The sequence below is a fragment of the Pempheris klunzingeri genome, chromosome 15, assembly GCF_042242105.1.
Source record: "Pempheris klunzingeri isolate RE-2024b chromosome 15, fPemKlu1.hap1, whole genome shotgun sequence".
NCBI classification, from domain to species: domain Eukaryota; kingdom Metazoa; phylum Chordata; class Actinopteri; order Acropomatiformes; family Pempheridae; genus Pempheris; species Pempheris klunzingeri.
In genome coordinates, this window is record NC_092026.1 from 9,209,943 (window position 1) to 9,231,431 (window position 21,489).

Here is a 21,489-nt window from a genome sequence, read left to right on the forward strand (position 1 = left end):
CATCAAGCTCTCGAGTGTATCGGATGTTTCATAAGAGGAGCTCAACGCGCTCCACTTTTAATCAGATTAGGAGCCTTTAATGTTCAATCCTGTTTTTTCCCCCCCTTCTTCCCTACAGTAGCGGTGCAGGAGTGGCCAAAGCCAAAAGCAGCGATTCAGATCAGATTTCACCTAAACCAGCTGGGAGAGAGACCGAGAGAGGGAGAGAGAGAGAGAGAGAGAGAGGGTTTGTCATTCTCCCTCCTCCCAAATCCAGAAAATCTTACCAAGGAAAAAGGAGGAGTGTCGGGGGTGAGAGAGAGAGAGAGAGAGAGAGAGAGACGCAGAGGAATCCAGAGGAATTTCCGAGGATATTTTCTTCTTTTTTTCCCCCCCTCTTGACATTAAAATTTAAAAGTTGGAGGCGAGGCAGCAGGGACCGTGGTCAAGGATGGACGAGCAGCCTCGGTTGATGCACTCCCACGGGGTAGGCATGGCCGGACACCCCGGCCTGGCGCAGCATATGCAGGATGGCACGGCGGGGACGGACGGAGAGGGAAGAAAGCAGGACATCGGAGACATATTACAGCAAATAATGACCATCACAGACCAAAGCTTAGACGAAGCACAGGCGAGGTGAGGCTACACACACACACACACACACACACACACATACACACACACACAGAAAACCACTTGTATTATTAATCGGAGAGCGGAAATATTAGGCAGTGTTATTGGAGATGGAGCGGGGAGATAATAACACTGTGGTTTGTATCAAGACTGCCTCTAAATGAAAGCAATTACGCCCATTGAAGTGCCGTGACTGCGCGAAAGCGAGAAAAGACGCGAAAAACTTGTCACGATTCATATTTGAATTTTTTTGAAACAACTTTTGAGTGAATGTTTTTAATCTAAACTATTGATTGTTTTAGGATTACTGCAGATCAGCGTGATGTGTTCAGAGGTTGCTGTTTTTTTGGTTTTTTTTTTTTTTTTTTTTTTAATAACTGTGGAGCAGTTGCCACTCCAGTTTCACAGACACATCTACCTTGTTACAAAGGAGCTTACATTGTAATCCTGTGCTATAATAACATGTTGCAGATCCTCTCACACAGTTTTGACCCACTGCATAATATGAGGTATCCAATACAAAATACATTTGAGGCATGTCACAGTTGTAGTGTAACTGGCTGGGTTTTGTTGCATGTTGTGTTGCAAAGAAGGCAAATCAGGGTTTTCTAAGGGGTTTAGGTCTTTTATTGTGTGTTTATGTGACTAAAGTAATTGCATTTAAAGACTGTGGTTTCAGTCTAGATATTATTAACAGTGTCTTTGCTTTGGCGCCTGTTTGTCTTAGAGAAGAAACAGTCAGCAGACGTGGGGAAAATTAAATCTTCATGATGACAATTTTGCATTTAGAGAATTTCCCGACTCTCTTTAAGTGGCTTTTCTTTTTATTTATTTTTTTTTTTACTGTTGCCACTTGTTTGAATATTGATGTGGAAAGCTGTGTCCTGTCCTCTCTTTAGGAAACATGCACTGAACTGCCACAGAATGAAACCCGCTCTCTTCAACGTCTTGTGTGAAATAAAAGAGAAAACAGGTAAGTTCTGCTTTATAGTATCAATTGTTTGCTGGATTTTTGTTTTTTGCGTCCTCGCTAGTGAAACTGATGAGAAAGTTGCCTATTTAATGGTCAACAGTGCATTCCTCGTATCTTAGGATCCCTTTTTTTTTTTTTTACTAAATTATACAGATTTAATCGTACAAAGCGCAGGTTATGATTATCTTGACAGCCTTCCCATAAGCCACTGTACATTCATTTGGTTGTAATTTTCTTTCTCTGATTTATGTCATGTTTTCCCTCACAAACGTCACACACCATGCATGTGAACAGCTCTGGCCCCAGATGAGGCGCTGTCATCGGGCTGGAGTGTTTTCATGCCGACATTTAGGCCTTTCGAGGGCTGGGCTTTCTCACCCCTCTCTGTCTGTTTTCTTTGGCCGAGTTTGATGGGTTTTTTTTTACGTAGTGAGCTGTTTTAAATGCAGAGACAGGTCAGAGGGATTCTCTGTTTATGTTTGCGACGAGGGTCAAAGTCGTGAAAAGGGATGTGAGAATTATTACTCACTTATCGGCAGATTAAAAGAAGAGCAGTTCACATGATGAAAGTCTGTGGATATTCTCTGAGGGATGTGGCAGAGCGCTGTCTCAGAGGCGGCTTTTCAAGGGAGGAAATAAAACAAATATCCAATATAACCTTATCTGTGAACACAACTTTGAAGCTGTCTTTGAGATTATGGAGAGAGCCATGTCACTTTGTCTGGCGTTGTTGCACTCACAGCCGTGACATTTGAAAATAAACACAGGGCTGGTATGGAGGCAATACCATTTTCCTTAATTTTACATGAACCCCTTTTCACCGACATTTTGTTCTCATGAGTCAGAGTTTGGCACAGGTTTTTCCAGAAAAAGAAACTAGAAGGGACCAGCAGACTCTGTGGGATTTACAAAGGTTAAAAAGTGCAGTCAGTGAGGAGGAAGCTATAGTAGGTTGGGGCCCTGTGTCTAAATTGCAAGGCTTGGAAAAGTGAGAGAGTAATGCCTGGCTCTTTGTAAACTGTCTGGCGTCTCGCTGGGTTCAACCAGAGTTCGTTTCCAAAAAGAAGAACAAAGTGACTTGGACCTTTTCCTGGCTTTTCCCTCTGCCTCTCCTCTCTTCCCACCGTTCTTGGCAACCAGGATTTAACAGAGCTTCTGATGAGAGAGGCTCTCCTCAGCCTGTAAAATTCTTTTTCCCCCCTGCTTCAGACCAAGTTTGGAAATAACCATAATTCAACGCAGTTTACATGTTCTCTTTTTTATGTATCGATTCTGTTATTTTTACTCAAAGTGCGGTTGAAATACATGCTCCAACCCACAAATCAGCCAGCTCTAAATAACTGTATTGTTTCTACAAAGACGCAAAGGCATTTAAAAGTTAAAAATAACCCAAACAATTTATGAGAGAATCACGACTTAATGGCTGCCTCACTGTGTCCTCCCTGTCTACGTTTGAAGAGCTGAGCTGCGGCTCATCTTCGCCCATAGGAGGTTTGTGCAGACGAAACTGAAAATCCTTTCACTGCAGTGACAGAGAAAATGACTCAAACCTTCACCATGGCATTTACAGCCAAATGTGCTGAGTGCAGTGTATGCGAGCAGAGTACAGCCTGTAATTTGTCAGGTCTTTTTTATATTCTTTAGAGAGAGTCAGCTTCTCCTTGCTTTTTACATTGTTGCAGTCAGAGTGTCTTTTAGAAGAAGTGCGAGCGGGAGGAGATGAGTACAGCTGCTCGGATTTAAAGCAGCCCTTCTCCTCGACCTTTCACTGAAGGGAGGAAACATTTCTTTAGATCATATATCAGTTGTTGCATGGAGTCATTCACGTGTGTCTTGCGTGTACCTCCTCGTGGTATATCGCTGTTGTGTGAGTGTTGACAGCAGCAATATGGGACATTGCAGCAGTGAGGTGTCCATTGGCAAGCAGCTGACAAACAAGGCGGGAGTGCATGCCAATAGCAGAGAGAGCAGGCCGTAACTGATGACCCCACCCCACCCCACTCCCTGTATATTTGTGCCGGGGTCGGGCCTGTGTCACGACGGGAGAGTATTTAGCAAGCTTAAACAAGCTCGGGTTCGCATGCTGGGTTATGGAAAACTAACGGCGGAGGCTTGTGTTACCTCTTAGAGACGTTCCTTTCAGCCGCCAGTGTTGTATTTCACCAATATGTTTGCCCTGACTACCGGCCCCTCTCTGCTTGTATTTTTTTTTTTTTTTAAACTATCGTCATTGTTTCTACTGTTCCTGAGAGCACTTAGAATTTGCTTTCCTGTGCTTGCTTCACATCCTGTGAAGAGAGTTGGAGAGCGTCTTTGTGTGGAACCATTACGGCGAGGGAAGCTGGCACGTACAGGTTGACTCAAGTAAGAGAAGCCAGACACCAAGTCAGTGTTTCTGGGTGTCAGATTTCAGGCCTACGCTCCCTCTCTCTCCCTCTCCCTTTCGCTGTCTCTCTATCTGTGGGCCTGGGACTGTTTCGTCAGGCCACTCTGTGTCAGCAGCCTCACATTACCCCCTTGCAGGCTCGGGTCAGATGGAGAGCTCCTGCATGACTAATGTGATCAGACGGATAATGCATTACACCGCTTGAACTTATCAAAGCTGGAGACCTGCTGAATCAGTCGGTCCCGCTAACTGCAGCCCCCCCAAGCTTGTACTGCTAATTAGACATGTAAACACATTTTACATATTCAGTCGTGTTGATCAGGTCACTTTTAAGCAGTTTTCATCATTAGCACAAAGCAAACAGATTTGGATAGCTGTCCTGGATGTGCTGTGTTGGTAGTACGGCTGCAACTAATAGTTATTTTCATCATTGACTAGTCTGCCAAGCACTTTATTATTTAAATTAGTATACTTTTGTCTATAGTCTTGAAAAGTAGCGGCAAATTAGCTATGGTGATGTCTTCAAAAGTCTTGTTTTCAAAGACATTGAATTTACAATAATAAAACAGAGAAAATTAGCATATTTTCCCAATTGGAGGCTGGTAACAACTTAAGTTTTTGCTTAAGAAAATTACTTTAATGGATTATCAAAACAGTTGCAGATTAATCATGTGACAATTAACCAATCCATTAATCATCTTATCTTAATCATGCTTGAGATTAATGTAAAAGTGCATGATAAAATGTCAAATGACCACTTATGGTATTTCCTGTAACATTAACTTTAAACGTTGATGGAGGTACTAGTTGAGCTCCCATGAAGCAGTGGATAGACTGGTCACTATGGCTCCCTGTGCTGCTGTTTTTCAGTATTTAATTGACACGGCTGTCCATGATGAGTTCAGGGGTTAGTGTTGCCTCTCTTTGTTACTCTCCTCTCATCTCCAGTGACAGATGGAGGCATTAGTCTCCAATGTGGCGCTGTCCTGAAACTAATGGCTATGTCCTTGGTTTCCCCACGCTAGCTGGGAGACTGTATATCTGTCCCGGGCTTGGAAGTGCCGAAGCAGCAGTTTATCCCCCCATGTTTTAGTTTCCACGGAAATAAGGCTGAACAGGACTCTGCCTGTTCTCTCATAAATGACTTCAAATAAATAACGTCAAAAAGAGTGCAAAGTTTTCCTGAGAAAATGTTGCTAGGCTTTGATTTGCAGGTTTATAGGAAACTCTTCCTCCACTTACCAGAAACGTTCCTCTAAGTGAATAATAACAAACATGTAATATATTTTTGTAAGTAGTCTGAGTGCTGATTCTAAGTTTATCTTTGCCTTTAAAGTGAGTGATATCATAAATAAATTGACTGGATTCCATTTTACCCACTGACATTTCCTCTATATTCATATTTATATTCTGCACATTATCAGTGCACTTCAGAAGCAACAGCGAGTATTTTTGCTGTTCCCTGTCCTCTGATATAAACTCACTCGCAATTAGGAATGCTAATATATTATGCAAATGTTGACTGGCTTAATTGAGACATGTTAATCATGTTTTAAGAGGCTAATTACAGCCCTGTATATCTGAGGTGGGAGTAGTAATTAGCCGTGATAACAGATCTGGCTGTAGAATGGTCATATTCTGTGTGCCGACGTATGGCGAGGGAGTGTGTGTGCGCGTGTGTGTGTGCTTGTGACTGCATAGGTAGGTGGCAAAGTGCGTCGTCGTGTTTGTTTTTGCTTGTTTCATGGCAGTTGTAGCAGCTTTTTTTAATGTCTCTTTTAGCCTTTGCACCCATGAAAAATCACTTTGCATTTCAGTTGAGTTTAGTGTCTTAACATGCATGAATATGACTGTGTGTCCGTGTTTGTTTAATGTTTCAGGTAACTACTTTTCCCTCCAAATGCATTTTTCACATTTCACCTTCATGAAAACAGCAACAAGGGCAGAGGAACACAGATCTATCAGTTCACCTATTCATCAGAAATATGAATGCTTTGCATCTCTATCTATAGTTTGCTTCCTGCGCTCCTCAATCTGGTTATCTGACGCAGCAGCACTGGCCATTCTGCAAACAGGGCTTTTATATAAGACTGTGTTCTTAGTTTTCTGACAGAGATCATATTCAGATCCATTACGCTAAGAATGCCTTCCCACTTATCGAATATAAAATTGCTTTAGAGAGGAAATTTGCTCTATGGCGGAGTGGAGTTTCTTTTTTATCAGATGTTTGTCTCTGGAGCAGCTTTTAGTGTCTACAAAACAGCTCTGGTGACATTATTGCAGTTGCAATTGCCTCAGCCATTGTTTTTCTTATTGGTGCTGTTTGGATTTGATTGGATTTTCCACAGTCTTGTGGAATTGCCTCACGCAGGAGAAACAGTGGACGGGTATATCCTCATATCGTTGGTGTTGAAACACCTGCAGATCTTATTACTGATATGTTCATGGGGCTCCAACTGTGTGCTCAAACTACATTTGATTTACACTGTTTAGTCTTTCATTTTTCATAGTATTAAATGTGTTTGGATACATGCACATGTCACATTTTTTCACCCCCTGTGTCTGACTAAAGAGGCGTATCTTTTCTTATATCAAAAATGTAACTTATGCATTCACATTTTCTCGGGCACTTTGATGGAGGTGGTTGCTCTGGCAGTTGATAACCTTTAATTCGAGGTGTGGGATCTCATTTCTTTGGCACCCTGCCACTACGATGTAAGTGGCGTGTTGGCAGCATGCTGGGGTTGTACAAAGGAACCCTCCTGACTTCGATGAACAGTCAAACATAAAATGGCAAGCGCTCTTCCCTGGCTGACTTAGTAAAAATGACATAAATTAATACATGCTGCTTAAACAGGACCAAGATTAATGGTTGCCTTTCGCAGCGGCTTAGATCCACTGTCAGTCGCTGCTCGCTGCCCAGATGGAATCAACACCAATCAATGAGGCTACCCGACTCTCCCTGGATATCTGCTGAGGATGTTGAGTGGGACACGCGCACACACACACACACACACAAACATACACAGACACATACACACACACACTTGAGTATGTCCTGTACATGCAGACACATTCAGAAACATATATCTTGCAAAAAAAAAAAGAAAAAACATGAATTGCACCGTCGTGGATGCAATATTTTTGCTCCTCTTCTCAGCATTTCTTCATATAAACTGGTAGGCATATCCTGTATTACTTCCCATACAGTGGGATGTTCAATCAGGTGCCACAAAGTCAGATGGGGAAGAGCAGTGAGGCTGATGGCTCAGTAGTGATTGGATGTTTCAATTACTGATAGTAATGCCATGGTGTAGTGAGTCATGCAGTGCAGATAGCACCATTTATTTTAATCAGGACAGGGGAGAGATGGGTGTGGATGTGTCTCCCTCGTTTCAGAGTAGTTTCACATTTAGATGCAAGGGAGTGTGCTCTCTCTCTCTCTCTCTCTCTCTCCCTGTCTGTCTGTCTTCCACTCCTTCTCTCTTTCTTTATTTCACACACAAACACACACATGAACAGACTCACTCTCACACACACACACACACACACACACACACGCTCAGGTGGATTGAGAGTGGAGGAGAGGTTGCCGTGGGTAACGCATAGCGACAAGGTACTCTCTCTGTGAGCTATTCTAATTTATGTTAATAAACCTTGCTGTTGCCGTGAGAGACAAAGGGGCCACAGATGAGCCTTGGTAACCTCGGCACCTTCACTGGAAGGAAAGGCGCAGACAAAGAACAATGCAGACACACAGTCGGTGAGAAAAAGAGAGAAGAGATATTGAACTGTAGAGAAAGACACAAATACTGTGGCGGAGAGTGATGATAAATTTAGCCACACAAAGAGTTGTTTTTGTGGCTGCAAAATCAAACAGCCTCATGCTGGCAATCTTCAGTGTGGTGTGTGGTATCTTCTGTGTCTGCACGTGTGTGTCAGAGCGTGTGTTGGTAGGGCAGAAATAGGCAGGCATGCACTCTCTTGGGATTGTTGCTGCTAATTCCGTGGGGCCTATAGAGACACAGGGTGCTGCAGTTTTGGATCACTTCCCGGGGCAGATGTGACACCATAGGTAGCATTTAGCACAGTGGGGTGAGAGCATGAGCGTTAGCAGAGGTCAGCACTTGGCCTGGCTGCTTGGCAGTGGAAAGACCATCTCAGAGAGGCAGATAAGGGCCCTTAAAGCTGCTTCTGGAGTAGTGTCGGCTCTTTCAGGCAAAAAACGAAACCCTCAGCATTTATGAATTGAGAAAATAACCACAAAACTCACTATAATTTGAATTAAATTACTTGAAGCAGCGATGTTCTGCAAAAAATCAATTTACATTATTGCATTAGTTTGACTTCTTATTAGAGAAGTTGTTATCACAGAAAATCTACTTTATGTATATATTAAATGCCTCATTGCTAGACTATTATATTTTTCAGTATGAAAACTAACCAAATCTTAGCCATAATTCTGATGTCTAACAAGGTAAAATATTTTTCACAGTAACAGCAATGAGGATTGATAATACAGTGATGCCTCCTTGCTGGTTCCCTGTTCTGTAGATGCCCGTATCCCAACCCAAAGAGTGAAAGCTGTGGGTTTCCTCTCTGCCGTCTGTCTGCCAGCTTGCCTTTGGCGGTGTTAGTTCTGGACAGTTAACTCCAACTGAAATTATGTTAATTGCTGTCATTTTCTTTTTTCTACTTGAGCATAATCAGCAAATTATATACTTCTGTTCATTTTTCACCAAGCCATTTCTAACAGAGTTTTTACCCTTGAAAGATCAAAAGTTAGGATGAAGTTTGCTCCCGTGATTTGTGAATACATGTGGGTTTATGTGCACAAATGTGTGTAATCAATTGTTTGTCATTTGGGTCACAAAAAATTACAACACAGTACTATACTTGCTAGCACTGTAATATAAACACCTGAATAGTGTTCGTGTTAAAGCCACACAAAAAAGGAGCTTTTGTTGCCTTTGTGCCGGTGTGGTGTCAGTTTTACCTCTCTAAGGTTTGAGGCCATTTTGTCCAGGATGGCATCATGTTGTAGGACGGCTCGCAAGTTGTGGGCATTTTTAAAATTAATATGGACAAATTTGTTGGTTTTAAGATTAATGAATATGAAGGAATTCTCTCCAAAGTATGATCCAATGTTTCATACCGTTTATTACTTATTTTATGCTGTTTTGTGAATCCACTGTTGTTTATGGAAATCCCCCTGCAAATCAGTCAATTATTGTGCGTGTGTGTTAACAGACTCACTGCCAAAGAACAAGTTAGATATACGAGATGGAAATAGTACACTTTAATGTTGAAATTCGCATGACGGTTTGTAAAGGGCTTTCTTTATAATCTCAACATTTGAACATTTGTTACTGACCAACAGCCTGATGTGTGTACCTGCAAGCGCGCACACACACACACACATATATACACACCCACACAGATAAACATTAGCGTGCACTAAATAGTTGTCTGCACGCTGAAGTCTCTTGAAGCACAAGTAGATTAACCACTGCACTTTTCTGTACTCGCCATAGAAGGGCAAGTGTGTTATGTTAGACTAAGAAGACAAGAACTCTCGTTGTACATAAAGTGACCTCACATGAGGACAAATGATTATTATATTTCGCATATTTCTATTCCTGCTCAGAAAATGGAGGGGAAATTTGAATTTAGTATGTAACAGTAAGTGAATAATTTGAGATTTTCATAATAATAAGAACAATAATATCTTTAAAATATCTTTTTCATACAGCAGGTGATATCTTATTACAGTTTTGCTAAGGAATTGTATTTGTTGTCTTTTACTGACTGACTGAGCACACATGCAGCGTCCTGCTACAGACGTCACAAAAAAAGGCCCCTTCACTGAAGAACCTTGTGTGTGTGTGTGTCTGTGTCAGTACCTTTTTCAAGTTCACTCTGAGCCTTGTTTTTAAAATAGGTTTTTAGTGTTTCTTGTTCATGCTTTCACCAGTCGTTCACAAGATTTGAACCAACGACCCTGTGACTCCACACATGCCTCTCACGCCTCCAGGCAAGCAGCTCCTCTTCTTCTATTATATTTTATTTGGCTCGCTGGCACCACCTCTGTAGCCTGTTTTATTGGACATGTCCTTCAGCACCATGTTTAGCAGTCTCCTCCCCTAAACACATAAAATTCCTTTATGTTCCTATTACTTGAGTTTATGAAGAGCGTCTTCAGCCCCCTCCCTGCTGATAAGATCATATTGATAGATTGATATTGGGAGAGCTGTAGTGTGATAAAGGCACGGGGGTTAAGAGCTTCTTGGATAGTTTAACCTTGATAAAACAGTTGTTTCAGTGAGGCTGATTTTGCCCCATCCGTCTTCATCCGTCAGGGCCCTGCTGAAGTATGCAAATGAAGGCAGTAGAGGGAAGCGCCGTGTGCGGTTAAATGGGGCGTTGCGAATGTGCGGTGTACCGCGCCGACGGGGTGATACTACTTACTGTCCAAATTTAGTGTGTCTCTTCTGAAACATCCTTCCCCCCCCCCCTTACCTCTTTTTTTGTCTGCATTTCAAGAATATATACAGCCCTGAGAGGATCTGTGGCCCCTTGTAAAATGATTACAGCTGTGGCAGCAGCAAAGCAGTTTATGCATGTACTTGTGTTTGTACAGATTTTAATGTTTTTGAGCTGCAATTTAGTGACTGCTGTACAGTGTGTTATCCGTTTATTTGTGTCTTTGTGCGTGCGGTATCTGTGTTTACATGTTGCAGTGGGTTTTATTGCACGCTCCAGCCATACATTTTAGAATATGGCTGTTTATCGCGCTAATTAGTGAGTCTGGAGGTGTAAGGGTAATAATCTTTATGATAATAACTGTTTATGCCTTAACACTGCTCTCCATTCACAGTTTATGTTGCTCAGGCAGCTTCATTTGCCTGATTAGTTTCGTACCTACTCAGCAGCATTAGGGATGTTTTTTTTGTGTGTGTGTTTGATTCTCTCATTTATCTCACGTGTTGGCATATTGATTGATTCCCCTGCTCACTCATTATTTTGTTCTGCTCTTCACAACTCATTTTCAGAGAGGGGGCCAGTACTGAGGCCAGAAACAGATACCGTGTCTCCTCTCTGCTGTCTGACTAGCCACCACACACATAAAGCTGTCAATCAGGAGCTTTCCTGCCTGCCCTTTGTTATGGAACGCCAGCTCTGTGGGTGGGTCCTCTGGGTGATAGATGGTTCAGAGAGCCTATCGGACTGCTAGAAGCATCCATCTCTGTCTGGAGCCCGTTAAACAAGCTTGGGAAAGCAGCCATGTAGTCCTAACCACCACTGGCCTCCACTAAAAAACCCCATTAACATTAATGAAGGATAGCTTTAAAAGTTCTTCAGTAATAGGCTTGAATTGGATTTATGAGTCAGATAGTTGCCAGAGAGTACGTCATGAAAAATGTCACTGGTAGATAAATGGAAATGAGCATTTGAAAGGTCTTGGGACACTGTTTCAGCAAAGATTTCAGCTCAGCTTAGAAACATTTTTTTTTTTTCATCTTGCCCCTCAATCATTTTCCCTCCAGTTCTAAAATCAAGCAGCAGCTTCAGAGTGGCTGTGAGGGAAAGCAAGGTGTTTGATGTTTTAAGTGACTGCAAAGATAAAGCTGCTCATCTCACACACGGTGCTGCTGCTCCAAGAGAAAAAATAAGTTCTTAATACTTTTTTTAAAGGCCTTTCATCCCAGGTGGCACTGGCCATTTCAATATCTTGCAACTACCACTTTACCTGTCTGCAAGGTCCCTATAGATGGCTGACGTGAAACTGCCATTAGCCAGCCAATTCCTCAGCCACAGATTACTGTGCCACTACGTGGTAATCACAACGTTGAAAAAGGTCTGATTGCACTCCATCCAACCTACAAAGTGTGGCATAAATGGGTTTTTTGAAGGTCTGCAGTCGGTTGTTGGTATGTCATCATAGTGCATTAGGACTGTCAGTGGCAAAATGGCAGTTTTAGAAACCTCTTTCATTTTGTGTGAATGTTAAAAGGATGCAGAAATACACTCAGACCAAACCAGGCAAACAAGGCCTCGGTGAGATTGTTCAGTCGGAGCACCTTTGAGCTACAAAACATTGCACCATTCACTTGCTTCCATTATAAATATAGTTATTTAAAATACTACTTTCTAATTTCATGCATCTTCCCCCTCTCGCTTGGTTTCTCCCTGTCTTCCCTCTTTTTGCTCCTCTCCTCCCATCACTCGGCTTAGTCTGCTCTCTGCTAACCTCTGATGTCATTAGCGTTGGAGGGAGGTTGAAGGAAGAGAGGGGTTGCTATTCTTAATGAATTCCGCTGTGTCTTTGCACTCCCCCACCTAGTTAACCCCACCCCCCTCCAGTGCTCAAGGTGTCAAATTAGAGCAGCTGGAAAAGGGGAGAACAAGGAGATGGACAAGGTACACCTCACCCCACCTCGTTTCCTCACTCCCCTTCAAATCACCTCCTACAGCATGATATTCATGAGTAGTATCCATGTTACAACTATGTAGAAATGGTTGGATACACTCCACATATTCACTTTGATGATTAAGACGCTGTTAATGCAGTTAATAAAATGTTACTCATTCAATAATGTGAACTGAAAATACAGTTAAGGAGGATTCACCATCAGGTCACTCCGTTCCATCAATCTGCAGTGATTGGAGTCGTATTCAGACCCTTTATTTAAAGTAATAATCTCAAAGATTTTCATTTAAATCTGTCTATCTGTTGCTGAATTACGTAACCCAATGGCGGTTGAGGCTGTGGCACACTGATGGGTGTCAGTGGCGACATTCCCAGGAAAAATACCAAGTAGCGCACAGTTAGTGACGTCAGGAATATTCCAATATGATAAAACAGTGCAGCCATAACAAACACGAGGTTTAATATTTCACTCTGTAAACAAAATATACTTTCAATTAAGAGTTGGAACAAACTTAGACAGAATATATGTGATACTGTCAATGACAGGAGATGTCTCTAGAATTAAAGGTGCTTCAGGGGAAAGAAAAGGGGAAAAGTGGATGTTTAGGGCTCAACGTCAGCTTACCTCCTCTACATTTGTTTCAGTTCATGACTTCCCTCTGGCCATATAAGTCGTTTCAACTGTCTCCAGAGAAGAGGGCATGAACTTGTAGAGTAATACTGGTAGTGACAGTGATAACATATCAGACTCCTTCGTAACTCTGCAGGAAACACCTCAGCATGATGTCACATCCTCTTTGTTTGACTAGTGATCCTTAGGAATAAGAAAAACACACCACCCAGCCAAATAGGCACAAAGATACAAGCTACATCGCCGGCAGCGGTTTGTAATGATGCTTAAGTGTTTCAGGGTGGATTTTTTTTGCTGTGAGTCTAGCAGAGTTGTTGTTGTCTACTTCGCCCCGGCGTTAGCGGTTGATAGTCCTGACTCAACAGAGAGCTGGAATCCCCCGGTGGCTGTGCTTACTCACTCCTGAGCCCAGCGTTTAGTTTTCCTTGGCAGACCCAGGCCACAGCTCATTAGACTAAGAGAATGTGCCTGCCTTAATTAATGATATGTAAATATCCTTGAATTAGCCACATTTGCATATTAAGAGAGATTTGTGGAATCTGTGGAGTAATATATTTTAATTAGGGATTAATTAAAAATAATGGGAATTTCATTTCGCCTGGCAGGTTGTGTTTGGTGTGAAGTGTGCGCCGGGGCCCAATCTTTGAACGCAGAGGCAGCAACCAACATGTGAAGGAAGCTCTGCTCTTCCACCTGCTATCTGTGCCGCATATAAACATGTGTGCGTGTGCCCTCAAACACACACGCACGCACACTCTGGCATCACATTCCTTGAGATGCCAGAGACTTCCCAGGGGGTCTTCACAAAGCGATGTAGCTTTGAAAAGCAGGCGAAGAGGAGGGGGGGGATCCAGCTTGAACACCCACAATATGTTTTTGGGGATGGTCCCAGTTTGGCTCGATTTCATTTCCTCTCATCTTTCTATTTTTTTTTCGGTGCAGTTGGGGAATGGCTCTCAGACACGGAACACTAGTTATGTTGGCAATTATGTTAATGGAATGCCATTAGGCCATGATTGTGTATGAGTGAATAGGGAGAGAGGGCACGTTTTCAGAGACCCAAGTCAATGTCTGCTTTGATCCACTTCTAGGAGACTCTTTGCTATAACATTTTTTCTCTTTGCTAAAACATATTCTCTGGTTTTTCACTCATAGATCTTCAAAATGGGAAACCGTTTGACCGTCGTGTCAGGGGTTGTTTCATTTCAGGCTATTTTTACTGTGTAATGATGTACTCAGTGTGTTTTTTTCTCTGACAGCTGTGAAAATAAATCTAAATAGAGACAAAGAAACCATCTGTCATCAGCATCACTAATAGCACTGATAGCACGGCCACTATCACGGCATCTCCTAGGTGGAAATCATCCCCATTACCAGGCATCAAGGCTGCTTCCTGCTTCCTGATGCTCCTTGCAGCAGCATCACACAAAAACACACTCTTCCCTGTTTTACTCAATTTGCAAAGACGATTTTTGATCCGTTATGGTCATTTTCATGGGGCGGAAGGATGCAGTAAATGTCTGTTTTTCTTCGGGCAAGGCTCAAAGCGAGAGCTCCTTTGGCATTTGTGATGTGTCGTCAGTGCGCTGATGTTATTGATCCAGGACCTTCCGAATTCATTAGGAGATCCAGCACAACTGTGCTGCATCTTTATTTATGTCGCTGCCCCCTCCCTGGCCTGCCTTTCTCTCTCTCTGCCTCACTCCCTGTCTGCCTTCCTCTTTCATCCTCCATGCATTATTCTTTTATTATTCTTTTACAGCTGCCTTATCGCCCGCATTTTGGCGAGGATAAGACCTGTCATCTTTGGGTCTTGTCTGGGGAGATGATGGGAGACTTCAAGGGGGAGGAGGAGGCGGATGGGAGGGAGGAGGGTGGGTGTAAAGAATGCCTGCTGTCCCCCTTTTTTTCCCCCGTCTGAAATGGACCTCTCTCTCTCTCTCTCTTTTTTCCTCTGCTACCTTGCTCTCTTTCACTCTCGCTCTCCGCTGTCTCTCTTTGTAATGAGAATCTCTCCCTAATTGAGGGAGCTGCAGCGAGCTGGCCGAGGGCGGCAGGGTTAGATTGTGATACTGGCTACGTGACCGTTATGCTGATAGAGGTGGCAGATCAATAATTTAGGCCCTGACCTTAATGGTGGTGTTAAAACGCTCATTCCTCTGGAGTCTGGAGGCCTTAAAGGTGCAGAGTTGGATAAAGCCACAGAGCCGTCTGGATGTGGAGGTGGGAGTGGGGGATGGTGGGAGAAGCAGATAAGAGGAGAGTTGGAGAAAGACAGAGAGGGAGAGTGTATTTGCAGTCAGCCCCTCAGTCTGTGAAAGAGGGGATCATGAGTGATGTTTTTCCTTCTTCTACATTCACATTGTCACCAACATTCATCCTCTTAGTATCTATATGAATGCCATAAGCTTTTTTTTCTTCCCTGTATTCGGTATCTGGTTGTAATCCGTTTTCATAAGAAATCCTCCACCCATTCTCACTGATGCACAGAATGCATCACCAGACACCAGAAGTGAACAAAGACTGCAGTAACGAGTGGGTTTAATCTGGTTCTGGGCTTGTCTTGTGCTCCTAGCTTAAGGCCATGCACATTGAGGATTCGGACAGCCATCGATTTGATTCTGAGGGACATTAACGTCACGGCCTCATGCGTCTCTCTGAATCTCTAAGACCGGACTCATTCCCTGCTGGCAGGATGCGACCATCTCAGCTCCCCCCTGCTCCTCCCCACCCACCCAGCCACCCAGCCACCCTTAGGGGATGATATATTAGATATAACCAATTCAATTTTATGCAGCCAGGACAGACGCCCTGGGGACATAAACACACACATTTTTAATACACTCCTCACCAGGAAGCCCAATGCGCCAGAGCCTGCGGCTGCCCTGGGTCTCCTCTCACACTCAATTATTAATGTAACGGCCGTAGTGGCTTAATTAAATAATAAAGACAAGCTCACTGCAAAGGAATGGGCCAAGGACGTGTCAGAAAGGAGAGGTGGCTTCTCTAAATGTCTGATTTTGACATATATGAGGAAGCAGTGCTGTAAATATGTGATATGTGTGCAATAACATTCGGTATAGTGTCCATCAACAAATCTACATTTATGGTTAGTATATGTATCTATTGGGTCAGTATTTTTGTCCTGTTTGTCATTTATAGGAAAATAAGAGGGCATATTCAGTCTAAATTGCTTTGTGACAGTGGTTAGAATTATAAAATTTTTTCCAGAGGGCCTTTTTTAAAAAAAAAAAAAATTATCATTTTAGGGAGAGGTGTAGACTTTTGGCTTCAGATCTGCTCATAAATCAATTGTCTTGAGAGTCGGGTCAAACAGGGGCTTGTGATACCTCAACTACACAAAAAGAATGATTTCCTCAGATTATGGATTCCTGCCACCTCAAGGGCAAGCCAGAGGAAGCACTCTGTCTCCGATGTGATGAAATGTGGCGTTATCTTTTACTTTGTTTCATTAGATTCACTGGAGATTACACACTCTATCCTCAAAGACTAGATTTTCCAGCTTTCTAAGATGAGAGATCGTCTGGCCTCGGGGCAAAAAAACTATATTTCCAGCTCCTTTCCCCAGCCCGTTTCTTGGGGTTCATGTCTGTTTTAACTTGCAATTAATTATTCAAATTCATTTTGAAATGCAGGGTTACATTTTGAGTGGCTTGTTCAAAGGCAAAAGCTGTTTTTTTCACTAATGGCAAGTAAGCTCTGCCATTAGATTGAAAAATAGGCCCATTGTGTGTGTTGACTTGGTGGCGTACTGCGATGAAGGATTGCGACAAACTGGAGTGTTTAAATCGGCGAATTGAAATTAATGCCCTCTCAAAGCCAGGCTTGCTGACGATACATTAAAGCTAATACTCCAGTGAGGTCGAGCAAATGTTTGTTTATATACATGAAATACGCTCGGAGAGAATGAAATGATTGGATTTTGCCCAAGTAAACACTTATATTAAAGAGAGAGACAAAAGAAACAATTGTAATGCAATGAGGTGTGGCCGCCTTCTATGTTTATTGTTCCTTCTTTGTTTTTGAGTGGGCCAATATTTCCTGACATGTTTCATTTATGACCATTTTTAAACTCTCTGTTCCTTCTCTTTTTCTACAAATCAGCCTCTTTCTAGTTATCTCATTTTCTCTCTTTTTTTGCCACATACTTAAAATATGTCCCTCTCTTTTCATCTACTGACACATTGAGACACTTTCAAAGGTCATGCTTCAAGTCTGTCTTGTCACATCTCTTATTCAGGCTGGTTTTATTTATTCATGCCACTTTTTGATTTTAATAATTTAATGCAGAGAAATGTTTCTCTCATACAGCTATAAAGTGCTTGCAAGGGGTGTTGACATCTCTGAAAATATGGTTAAAATGGCTTCTTTATACGGTGCGGACAATCCTCCATGTAAAGTGTGCACTGTTGCTGTCAGTAGAAGCTGTAATGTGTATTGATTGAAATTACCCCTCAGTTCCACTGCAGCCAGAGGACCTCTCAGGTGCCGGGCGAGTGTATAAGAGGCTCTTTTTAGACTTTTCTTTTTCCTTTAGAATTTAATGCCAGCGGCTGAGAGTGGTATTTATTTTCCTCAGACTGTGCTCTGCTATCCTGGAGTTGGCAGAGTGATTTTGTAGAATAGAAACATTATAGACTGTTAGTGTCAAAGTGTTAAATGTGATGTATAGAGCTGGGGGTTTCAGAGGGAGGAGGGTGGACGGGGTTGAGAAGGAGGCGGTAAGGAGGTGAGCACTGCCAGCCATAACTGGAGCAAGGTGCTCATGGGAGAGAGGAGCCATCCACCATGTGAGGGATGGCAGGGTAATGTGGCGGGAGGTAATGGCTTTTCTCAGTCCGCTGAAACAGAGGGGAGATCATTAGGGGCTGCCGTGCCGCACCGCGCCGTCCGTTTACCCCGACTCTGCCAGCGTCTCCTGTCAGAGCAGGGATGTGGAGACACTCATTGTGTTTGTCTGTCTGTTTTCTGTGGCGCTGGCAGCGTTGCTCCAAAGAGGCACGAGTGTTTGATTATTATTGTGGGCCTTTCTTACCGGGATAGATAGACAGTGACACTTTGGCTTACAGCTGTACTCAGATATTTCCTTACCAAATGCTTCTCCAGCTGTGTAATCAAATCAAAGAGCGAAGGCTAGACCAGATGACAAAAACAAAACTCCTTGACTTCTCCTGTGCTGTCACTTAATCGTGTATTACTTTTCCACAACAAATTCAGTTATTGGACACAAAAAAAAAAAAAAGGAATATGAAAAGCTATTGAGATCTTAAAGTGCAAAGTGATTATTATTTTGGTTCACCAAGGTTAGGTTTAACTTTGATTAATTAAAAAGATCACAGCTGTAGTCATAGATTTTATGTTACAAGCTGCAATGTAACACACATCTTTATAGTTCAAAACTCAAGTCCTAATCAAAAGAGGAACTGACTTCACACACACAGATAGTTTGAAAAGCATGCAGACAAAAAGCCCTCAGATATCAAAGCATATGTCTATGGCAAAATAAAGATAACTCCTTTTCTTTTCTTCGAGGTTATCATGGGTTTTAGTCTGTGTTTGTTTAGTTTACAAATCATTACAGTGTTTGACATTTTATGTCTTACTACAGTAGGTACGATGAAACACATTATAACTACAAGGGTTTTTATCAGAAGCAAAACCAAAGGTCTTATTTTGAAAAGGCAGTGTTCCAAGCTTCACACAACAGCATGAGTGAATGTTTGGGAATCTATATTTGTTTTCCTATATGCAATATGTCTAAACTTTAATTGTGGGGAAAGACAGTGATGGCATGTTTTTTGTGACCTATGTTAGAAATAAAGGTGTGCTTTGTGCATCAGCAAGGACTCCTCAAAACCGGTTAACAGCACTTTGAGCTGTCGGTCGATTTTTGCCCTGGTGAGCCTCCAGCCCGGCGTGACAGAGAAGATTGGACGTCATTAAAGTCTACACTCTTTCTGCTGTCTGGGGGTGTGTGAAATGGGCTCTGCTGCTGCCAAAAGCATGGACTATTATAGTGTATCTCCATCATGCATGTGAAATCTCAAAGAGGGGCTTGAAGCACGGACGACCAGACTTGCATATTCATTGTGCGGCGTCATTTACCTGCACTGTACTGGTTTCCCAGATGTGCTCTCTTCCAGTTTTTATATGCCCTTCTGGTATAGTTGAAGGTTGGTGAGGAAGTCACATCTCTAACAAGAAGATTCTCCTTGTGTCACTGTCAAGACTCATTCAAGCTTCTGAGAAATATGATCGCTCCAGTAAAACGGACCAATTACTCCCCATTGACAACCTTCAAAACCCACTTTTATTGGCCGATTCAGCCAAATAAAACTTTATTGCACAAGCGGAATGGGACGCCGTCATTTTTGCATAGCTTTTCCAAGCCCTGCGTTTATATGATCCCAGTTATTACACCTCTGTGACATTTAAACTTTATTGAACAAGACTTTAAAATCTGTAGGCAGTATATAAAAGATAGAGGAACAGTTGAGTAGAGCAGATTGACATGTTTTTGTTTTTTTTTGATGGAATAACACGTAAAAGAAAGTATGTTCTAGAGTAGATGTTTGTATTTTCTGTATTTTTTTTATTCATAATAGACTGCAACTAACCGATATTTTCATTATTGATTAATCTGATTATTATTTATTTTCTCGTTAAAATTCTCGATTCTTGGAGTGACACCCGTGGATAACAATTAGGGCTGGACTAAACAACGCCATTCATTACTGATTAAGTTTGTAATTCGTTTTTCAACTGATCAATTAATTGTTTACTCTACAAATTGGAAAAAATGCACAGGACAAAGACAAGCAGCAAATCCACACAACTCAGAAGCTACATTGGTGTTTTTGATTCATTTATTATCTAAATAATATCTGTTTTTTTTTTTTTTTCTGTTGATCATAATAGATTAATCGGCCAAACGCATCAGCTCTAATCTACGATATCTGAAATGTTAATGTGACAGTTCAGCATTAAGCTTTAACACAACATGTGAGCCTCCTCCTTTTAAAATCAAAAGTATTTCTCAGACAGCCAGGCGGAAAGAAACTAAAGCAGAAAAGGAAGAGGCACGGGGAGAAAGGTCCTGCCCCCCTCCTCTGTGTAATTAAAAGGGGGTGTCTGTCAGGGGCTGCTGCTGCTTTGTGTGGCCCCATATGTTTGGGCGCTGATACAGGGAGGATTATTCTGTTTGGAGGCCTGATAACAGCCTGTTTATAACCTTGGCACAGGCTGGAGCCTAATCTGGCAGCAGCACATCTCTCCCCACCTCCACCCCCCCTAAATTTTCACAGAAAAACCATATTGGCTATTTTTTTCTCCAACTGGGGGAAACAGTCATGACCCAAAAAGGCTCAAGTGTTTCACCTATATCTTTTGTTTGCATGTATGGTTCTGCTCAGCCTAAACATGATGTGAAATGTTGATGTTTAACTGTCAAATTGGACGCGAGTTACAGTATCTGGATCATCCAGATTGTGAATGTTAACAGGTGTAAAATTAGTCCAGCTTGTTTTGCTATTTTGGATGATCATCTATCACTATATACTCAGCGTGGAGGATAAATGCTGTAATGTTTCCTCAGCTGAACCTGTTTTTTTTTTTTCCTCTTTCAAGGTTTTGATTTGATTTCATCAAGTTGCACAGAATCCATTCTACACTCACCTTTTCTCTCCTGTCAGTGTTCCCTTTGTTGCAAACTCCATTTTCATTTTTTAATTTACAGGCTGATTAGTTCAGTCTTTTGTTCTCAAAGTATATTGCCATCGTGCTGCCTTTCACATGACTCAGTGTGTCATGATTTTAATTCTGCTACTGAAAACTGCTTTGTGATTTTAAGTTCTTTGTGCTTTTCAAATAACAGCTCCAAACTGTTTCTTTTGAATGCCTAAATTATGCCTTTCCTCGACTAATTGCTACATGATTGATTTTATGAAATGAATTGAACACTAGTTGCCCAAGTATGAGGGGCTCCAAAATTATGAAAAAGTTCTAGTGGTACGTGCACTGATGTTCACAGTTATATTTTAGTTTAATAGTTTAATAAAGTTTACTACATTTTATTACAATTCTGATGTGATTAGGTATTGCCTCAGATGACCAGTGGTGGAAAATTTCTAAATGCAAACTCAAGCACTGTGATTCAGTACAATTTTGAAGTACTTTCTATTACTTTCCACTACTTTCCACTACTACTCCATGACATTTAAGTGGGAAATATTTTATATAGTTCTAAAATATGATGTATTGTCATAGATGTAAGTACCATACAGCACTTTGAAACAGTTAAAATGATGTCTACTTTGGCCAACTACTATATTAAAGGTGCAGTATGTAAGATTTGGTTGGCTGCGCCAATCAAATATATGGCAGCACTGACACGGTTCAGGATTATGTACACGTAGATGCGCTTAATAAGCCTTGCA

At 42.0% G+C, this 21,489-nt stretch overlaps 1 protein-coding gene across 4 annotated transcripts in view; it reads left to right on the plus strand.

The window, feature by feature from the left end:
* The first annotated feature begins 296 nt into the window (after positions 1–296).
* The window catches only part of pbx1a (pre-B-cell leukemia homeobox 1a), a 44,481-nt gene continuing 23,288 nt past the window's right edge, over positions 297–21,489 (plus strand). For all 4 annotated transcript variants that reach the window (XM_070844560.1, XM_070844562.1, XM_070844561.1 and 1 more), the window contains exons 1-2: positions 297–615; positions 1,512–1,585. In XM_070844560.1, coding sequence (XP_070700661.1) covers positions 431–615; positions 1,512–1,585 — 259 coding nt within the window. In that variant the 5' untranslated portion in view covers positions 297–430. The remainder of the gene's footprint in view (positions 616–1,511; positions 1,586–21,489) is intronic.